Source organism: Asparagus officinalis, chromosome 4, assembly GCF_001876935.1.
Source record: "Asparagus officinalis chromosome 4, Aspof.V1, whole genome shotgun sequence".
NCBI lineage: Eukaryota > Viridiplantae > Streptophyta > Magnoliopsida > Asparagales > Asparagaceae > Asparagus > Asparagus officinalis.
Window position 1 is genome coordinate 114,843,833 of NC_033797.1, and position 9,114 is coordinate 114,852,946.

The window sequence follows — 9,114 nt, forward strand, 5'->3', positions numbered from 1 at the left end:
AAATCGAAAAAACAAAACCAATAATCGTGAAAACAAAAGAATTAATCAAAGAAAAAATTGTTTTCATATTCAAAGTTTTTAAAACATATTTTTCAAAACCAAGAAAAGGAAAAAGAAAAACATAAAATTCTTGATTTAAAATCAAATTTGTTTTGGTACCCAAGAATTCTTGGTTTAAAATCAAATTTGTTTTGGTACCCAAGAATTCTTGGTACCAAGAGATTTAGGGACATGACCTCTATCAATAAAGCTCAAAGCCCTTGGCTTATGAACCCTCTTAGGCACATTTGGTGCACTAACCCAGTCATAATAATAATTGCTCAAATGACCCTTTCGATTGTAATTTGTGTAATGAAAGAGACTCATTTGTTTTTGTGGACCATATGCTCGTGCACAGGAACTATTTGCAAACAAAGATTGTCTTTTAAAATTATTTTGCAAATGAGAAACATTATCAAACAAAGGTGGTTTACTTGGGAAATTTGGCAAGTTTGAACATTTTTTTAAATCATAACAAAACTTCACCAAATGGCCAAATCTATCACAAATATCACATTTAAAAATATGTGGTCTACTAGAAATATTTGGCAAACGTGATTTTCTTTTCAAATCAAAACAATATTCGGCCAAATGATCAAAATGACCACAAAGATCACACTTGAACACACTAGCATGCTTATGATGAACTTTGTGAGAATGAGCATGTGAATGTATAAGTGTACAAGATGAAGAAGGTACATGAGATGCACAAGGAGCATTAGCATTCTTATGTTTGTGTGCATTATAGCAAAATTTAGATAAATGACATTTTCGGCCGCAAATAGAACATTTGTAAACTTTACTATATATGTGTGCATAATGAGTGGATAATGACTTAGACTTGGCACACATATCCATAAGCCTCTTATGATTATTAATGCATGTTTTCAAAGTTGAATCTAAAGATGAAATACGTTTATTCACAAGATTCAATTCTTCATTTTTAGGCACATATGCATTTTTATTAGAAGTAGAACATAAATAGTTATTTATAAAAGAAGCAATATCATTTTGTATGTTCTCTACTTCTAACATTGCATTATTTTTATCATGAGTCAAGTTAGCAATATCTAATTTTAAATTATTATTTTCTAAATTTAGCATATCATTATTTTCTTTAAAAGCATCATTCTCTTGAGAAATGATATCAAATTTGGAAGCTAACTTCTCATGATCGGATTTTAAACCTTCATGCTTGCTTTGTAAATCAATAAATTTTTTATGCAATTTGTTATAGGCATGCAATAATTTTTCACTAGCACGGGCGAGTTCATCAAAAGATAAATCATATTCGAATTCGGACTCGCTTACCACACTAGGGCTATCGCCTAGTGGCCGTGTGCATGAAAATGAAGCTAAACATGAACTAGAAGCGGAATCCTTCAAAGCTTGTCGGATCGCCTCCAAATTCCCTTGATGTGCTTCTATAAGTTTCCATAATGTGTAAGCATTATCAAAAGAATCAAGCTTGTTAGACATAGATGAATCGAACGCATTATGTAAAAATTCTAACAAAAGCTTATTCATGGTAAACATACGATGATCATTTTTATTCCACTTGGATTTCTCCGAAGTGGGCACAATATAAGCATCATCTATAATTTCTCATAAATTAAAGTGTCTAGATCGAACAAAAAGTTTAAATCTAACACACCATTGGGCATAGGAGAAATTATCTAATCTAGGAGCAATATTGATGGCATAACCTAAACAAGGTGCACCGTGCATATCCATAATGTATATATGAGCAAGCAAGATAACAATAAAATCACAAAACTAGATTAGCACAAAAATAAGATAACTTGGATCTTTAACTCAAGACGATTAGTCCTTAAATCAAAGACCACCAAGTTCTGATACCAATTGTTAGGCCCTAAAACCGCTAGGAAAGAACCCTAGAGGGGGGTGAATAGGGTTTATGCTAATCTAATCCGATTTTATGCTAATTAAACTAATTAACAAATATATCCTAGCAAGTATGATTGCTACAAGATATGTGCAAGGATATACAATATAAACAAGGGTAAACAATATGATCATGCAACAATGGCGATATAACAATATGCAATAATAAATGTGCCAATGCCAAACCCAAACACAAGGAAATGATCACGGAGTTCGGACCTTCTGTCCTACGTCTCCGCTCCCCACTCCCGGGGAGAATCCACTACACAACCCGATTTAGAAGCCGGAACTTCTCTACACACTCGGTTTTCAAGCTAACCGAAAACTCTACACACTCGGTTATCAAGTCAACTGACAACTCTCACAAATTCTCACAAAGTACATACACAAGCTACAACCTCAAGTGTTGGTCCTCACGTATCGACTCCCTCAAGTGCTCGGAATTATCACCTCTCACTAGGCCACTGACGCCACTCCTCTTGGTATCGACTCCGTCCTCACCACACACTCCTCTCGATGTACAAGTGTATTACAAAGTGAACTTCACAAATTAAGCACAATAAATGATTGTTCTCTAAACAAGGTGAGAACTCAATTAGGCTCAACTCAATGTTACTATCTCTCACAACCCCAAATATATTATGAATACAAATACAATAAGCTCAAGTGAGTGTGTGTAACAATGAGATTAATTAAATCTAAACTCAATATAAAACTAGCTTTAATAAGATGATAATCAAACAAATAAATATAAAGCTAGAAAAGAGTTTAGAAAACTTCTCAATAAATGACAAGAGATGGAGGGAGAATAGTTGATTGCTCAAACTCTAATAGATGATCTCCTCAAGCTCTTGTGGAATTGAATTCATAAACTCAAACTCGAAAATGCTGCTTAAAAGCTTTTTAAACAAACTTAAACTAAACTTTAAACCCTTGTTAAAACTTTGTTAAAACATTCTCTTGGTTAAACAAAAAAATGAGAGCAATGGGGTATTTATAGGAACCTAAAACTTTAGCAAAAACCACAAGAAAAAGACCAAAAAAAGCCCCCAAAAAATACTGCTGAAAACTAGCCGTTACTGTGCAACGGCTCTTTCATAAGTTGACTTATGAGTCGACTCATGAGTCGACTTATGAGTCGACTAATGAGTCGGCTAATATGAGTCGACTCAGCAGAAGAAAAATCATAACTCCGCTGCACTTTGTAAGTCAACTTATGAGTCGACTAAACATGTATAGACCTGAAGTGCATAGAAAAACTCAACTAAAAACCATGTTAAAAAATATCAAATAAATTCCAAAAATTATGAAACTTTGGAATATGATTGTAGACATGATAATAAACATGCTATAAAAACTGGTTTTCAAAAAGAGCCTCCCAAATGAGAAATATTATTATTTCGCAAAATAGTCCAAAACATGAAAATGTGAACACAAATGAATTTTGACATTTTGGCTAAACCATGTTTTGAAACTTTACAAAATTATTTTGTAGACTTATTGAATGACTGTTAAGTCCATAAACCATGAAAATAATATTTTATCAAAATTGCATATTCTATGCAATATATTCTCAAACAAAATAGAGTATGAAACATATGATTATATATATGAATATAAATTTATTTCATATCTATATAGCTAAACCAAAACAGAATAATAAATGTGAAATATGTAATTTCATACTTATAAACATGAAGACTCAAAACTATGTATGTGTATATATATAACTATATATATACATAGAAACATATATGTATATGTATGATAACTATATATATACAAGGAAACCAATATAATGTGTGTGTATATATGATTGAGCTTAAAGTACTAACATGCATAATATAAACCTAAACTAATGTTACCCAAGCTTGATCTTAATCTTTATTGTAGCTCAACTTGGTAAACTTGGATGAAGCTTGAACTTGGATCTTTAACTTTGAATAACAAAGCTGTAACCACTATTCCGCCAACCTCCATTTGATATGATCGTTATGGTGCAATCCATCAATCCTCCAACTTGTTGTTTGTCTACAATTAATACAAAAACACAAACACTAGACAAACAACATTAGAAGTAAATTGTTTGTTGATATAGAAAGACAGACATATGTTGGTGGAGATAGTCCTCTGGCTTACGTTAACACTTTATAGCTATATAATGTTAACGTAAGCCAGAGGACTATCTCCACCAGCCTATGCCTACCTTCCTATATGATTCACGCATGACCCATTTGACTTGATTGTATTCACTGCACTTTTAAATCATAACTGGGCGTTAATGTACAAACTCTTTGGAGAAAGCCACATACATTCACCCATAGCTGATGGAACTTAGAGCAAATACAATAGGGGATAAAGATAACAGTATTAACATTCAAAAGGTTGATCTTCACGATCTAAAAAAAAGAGGGCGAGGGGGAGTCTTCATCAGCATGAGGGATATCCAAGATCTTCATCAGCGTGCGTCCTTGTCACTATGATCTTCATCGCCGTGAGGACTAGCATTGATCTTCTGGTTAATGGCGACATGAGAACTTAAAGGTTTTACAGAGAGGGTAAAAGCTTGGGATTTACATATAAAGGAGAGAAGGTCAACAGAGAGTCGGCGATGGGGAGATCGAGGAAAATTACGCCGAAAGGTTAGCATACCTTTCATGTAGTTGAACAGGCGAAGGGATAGTGATGTTGCCGCATGGAATGTGGGTTGTGGGGATAGATAGGAGTCCAGGTTATCTTAACTATCCTCCTTGGGAACTAGAAAATACATTAAATATAGTAGCAGAAAATATATCTCGATGACCGTGACAACCAAGTGTAAGTGAACCAAATAGTAAACATAACATTCAATCAATAAACCTAACAACCAAATAGTAACCTTAACAGCCAAGCCATGAGCTTAACACTTATAACGATATACTTGGCAACAAATCCATATACATGACAATAAAACACTAAACTATATAGGCTCGTTACAAGTTGCACACTAAACTATATTAACGTTAATTAGTGTGAATTAACAACCAGGTGCTAACCTTAACAACCAATCCAAGACAACCTTATTAACGAAACGTGAATTAACAACCCAGCGCTAACCTTGACATGCAATCTGTAACCTTGACAACTAATCCATAATAAGCTTTATTATACAACATTAAGGTTAACAATAAATCCATAAGCTTAACAATAATGCCCTAACATCAACATTAAACCCATAAGCTTGTCTGCCCAAGTGACTTCACTATTATAACAGAGATTTCTTGGATTCTGACTGTATAATAACATCAACCATTTGAATGCTAATAACGTTAATTATTCCCCACTGTCATTTCTCTAAGTTCCATCAGCTGTGCCTGAATATAAATGGATTTCACTAAAGAGCTTTGCAGAAAAATCGTGGTAAGTTCATGGAAAGCTCTTTGGAGAAGGCCATTTATATTCACGCCTAGCTGATGGAACTTAGAGAAAATGGCAACGAGGAATAGATTAGGGTAATAATATTTAAAAAGGTTGATGCTATTATATGGTCAGAATCTAGAAATATTGAAGATGTCTTCATCAGCGTGAGGGCTAGCCATGATCTTCTGGTTTATGATATTGGAGAGGTGAGAGCTTAGGATGATCGAGAAAAGAGTGGGGATAAATAGAGTGGCGGTGATGGGACGATAAAGAAGATGTAAATGTGAGGAGAAAGGTTATATGTTGGTTCTGTCTTGGAACAAGTCGAGGATGGTGAGATAACTCTACTGCCTTAGGAACTATGAAATGCATTGAATGCAATCAAATTAAAAATATCTCGGTAACCTTGACAACTAAGTGCAAGTGAATAACAGTAACCTTAACATTAAAGTGATAAACTTAACAACCAAGTAATAGCCTTAATAACCAAGCCATAAACTTAACAATTTTAACAATATACTTGGCAAAATTCTGTAAACATGACACCAAACAGTATTCTTATCAACCACTCCATAGCCTTAACTACATAGGTTTGTACGTAATTTTGACGATTGTGACCCTCCATGTTGCGTCGAGAACACTTAACAGGACGGGTGTCCAGCGACCTATTTTTAACAAAACAAACTCTTCTAGTACATGGTCTTCCCAGTCTTTTTTTGGTGAGAGGAGGCTTTAACAATATGTGACCCTAACAACCAAGTACAAGTGGATAACAGTAAACTTAACATTCAATCAATAAACTTGACAACCAAGTCAAAACTTCAACAAAAAATTCATAAACCTAACAACCAAATAGTAACCTTAACAGCCAAGCCATGATCTTAACACTTATAACCATATACTTAACATCAAATCCATATACATGACAATAAAATGCTAAACTATATAGGCTCGTTACAGGTTGCACGATTGTGACCCTCCACGTTGCATCGAGAGCACTTAACAGGATGAGTGTTCAGTGATCTATTATTTATTTGTCTAGTGCATGGTCTGCCACGTCTTTTTTTGGTGAGAGGAGGCTTTAACACTCGCTCTTCTGATGGTACAAAGCGCTTCTCGTAATCTGGGATGAGAAAGATGATCGGTGCATAATTTGTTCTGAACACATCAACAGTCATGTAGCAATCACAATAATGATAAATTTCTCGTCCCATCCATGTAATTACAGCACACACATGTTTCAAGGAATGCGAGTGATGTCCCAGGACCTACAAGAACATGCTCGATTCTTCAAATCTACACAGCAGGTTTTATTGGACTCGATCTTCATAATATCTTCCATCGAATGTTTAATCGTCAAGAAGCTATCATGCTGAATATTATTGCACAGCACCATCTTCGCTTCCAGGCATAAGTATCTAGACCATTTCTGACCCACTAGCCTCCTTTCATGCATGCGCTCTATTATTTGCTTCCGTATGGTCTCAACTAAAGGTAAGATTCATAACAATCGTGCCTTTCTTATCCAGCTGTTAAAGGACTCAGCAACGTTTGAAGTAACATTGCTATACCTTAACAACAAAATACTAACATTAACAATAAAACCATAACCTAAACATTAAAGTCCTAACCTTAACAACAAAATTCTAAACTTAACAACAAAACCCTAGAAGAATAATTCTAACCATAACAATAAAAATCTAACATTAACAGAAAACTGTAGGCTAACTCTAACCTAAACAACTATAATGGTGCTGTAATAAAATAACGTTGAAACCAAGCTATCTTACCTTATACTAGAAAAATGCGCGTTTGCCCATCTCTCCGGGAAGTATTCCATCGCAGTGACGTAAGCCATATGATCGATCGCTGTCAATTCTTTCATGTCATCATCCCATTCAGAAATTGTGAACTTATAAGCTGTAGATTGTAACAGGTCACCCAACGTAGTGACGATATTTACCTTGTTCCCAAAATCATTCATCTTCCTTTTGAAATTCTCGACTAGATATAGAACACACTTTGAATGGAATGTATTTAGAAAGAATTCCTCGACTGCTGCCCTAGTACCTTTGTCGGCATTGAAAATTATTACCAGTCGATGTGGAGGTTGGTAAGGATTTTTCCTATCATACAGTAATATCCACAATCCTTGTAAGAACCATTTCCGGTTAACCTCATTCTCCTGGTTGCATACGCAATAAGTAAGGGGAAATATTCTCTGGTTGCCGTCATACCCAGTGGCACTAAGTAGTATGCCTCTATAGCGATCTTTAATAAATGTACCATCCAAAAATAATAGAGGTCTACACCTAGTAATGAACCCTTCAATACAGATATTATAACTAATGAACAATCACCTAAACCTCCCGTCATCAGCATCAACAACAACACGACTCCCTGGTTTAGTTGCATGCACCATGAATTCATACCTGCATGAATATAACAACAAAACAGTAAATTTAGCAACGGATTCATAACCATAATAACTGATCTTCAACCTTAATAACCAACATATATACTTAACAATGAACCAATAACTTTAATAACTAATACGTATAGTTAGCAACCAATACGTAAGAGTGATTTCAGAAGAATAAAAAAGAACGTACCATCTTAGTGAATCGTAAGCCTCATCATCGTCACCAACAAGTCCTGTTGAGCTATCTCCTTGCACCACCATGCTTTACTGTAGTTAATCTTGATGCCAAAATTAGAAAGCATGTCGTTCTTGATATCAACTGCACAAAGATCTGGCCTAACTTCAAAACAGCTTGTATTTGGCCAGCAATGAACTTTCTTGATGCCCTTGAGTTGCCAGCATTTGCTCCATGTTAACAGTAGGTGTGGGTAGATTTAAAATTCTTTATGGACATGATAGACGGATTTCTGAGCGGGGAAGCAAGCAACATCTAAGGGCAACCATGTGTGTGCTTGAATCGGCAATAGACTCTTATGCGCTTTTGTTCATTGTGGTAAAAATCATACTCGAACCTGTTCGCGGGGAAATTTGTTGTTTTCTTCATTAATGATTCCATTGTACACTCTTGTAATAGTCTATCGATTACAAAGATCCGGTCTTTTTATAAGATCCGGTTACAACGAAAATCAAATTGAAAAGAAATAAAAATTACAACTTTGTTTCCTTGTTTGTCGAACGAATCGCGAGCTCCTGTTTTGCGGTCGCTCGCTTTGCGGGTTCTTTGCCTGCGCCGGGGTTGTTTGCCGTGGACCACCGCGCGATCTAGATCCGGTCGGATCTACGCAGTACAACGGGTATTATTTCACCAAGGAAATAATAGCCGAGGAGGATTGTTTCACCAAGGAAACAACCGTCCAAGTCTCGGGATCTAAGACCAAGCTTAGATCCGGAGTGTAGCAACGTAGATCTGAGATCCGATCCTCTCGAACACCTGCCTTATTTGACGTTGATGATCGCTGAGCACCAGATCTGGATGAGCAAGTCCTTGATGTCCCAAAGTTGAGATCTTTTTTAGATCTGAGTCTCCAATCCTGCAGGGCTTCGCCTCCTCCAAAATCCAACCTTTTAAAATGAACAACCCCCTCTCCTATTTATAGGCCACCTTTACTGTGCCCGCGCGCACGTGTGGCCACCTCAAGGTGGCCGGCCACCTCAAGGTGGCTCGGCTCATGCCGAGCCACCAAGAGGTGGCTCGGCCGGCCACCTTGGTGGCTCGGCCACCGAGCCACCTCTTGGTGGCTCGGTGGTGGCCGAGCCACCTTGGTGGCCGCCGAGCCACCAAGGAGGTG

At 36.3% G+C, this 9,114-nt stretch overlaps 1 protein-coding gene across 1 annotated transcript; it reads right to left on the reverse strand.

Annotated features, from left to right (window-relative positions):
• Nucleotides 6,845-8,026, reverse strand: LOC109839185. Its single transcript, XM_020407616.1, has 4 exons — nt 7,956-8,026; nt 7,704-7,775; nt 7,134-7,655; nt 6,845-6,914 (listed from the first exon to the last, which is right to left on the reverse strand). Exons 1-4 carry the CDS (start codon nt 8,024-8,026, stop codon nt 6,845-6,847), a joined length of 735 nt encoding a protein of 244 aa, XP_020263205.1.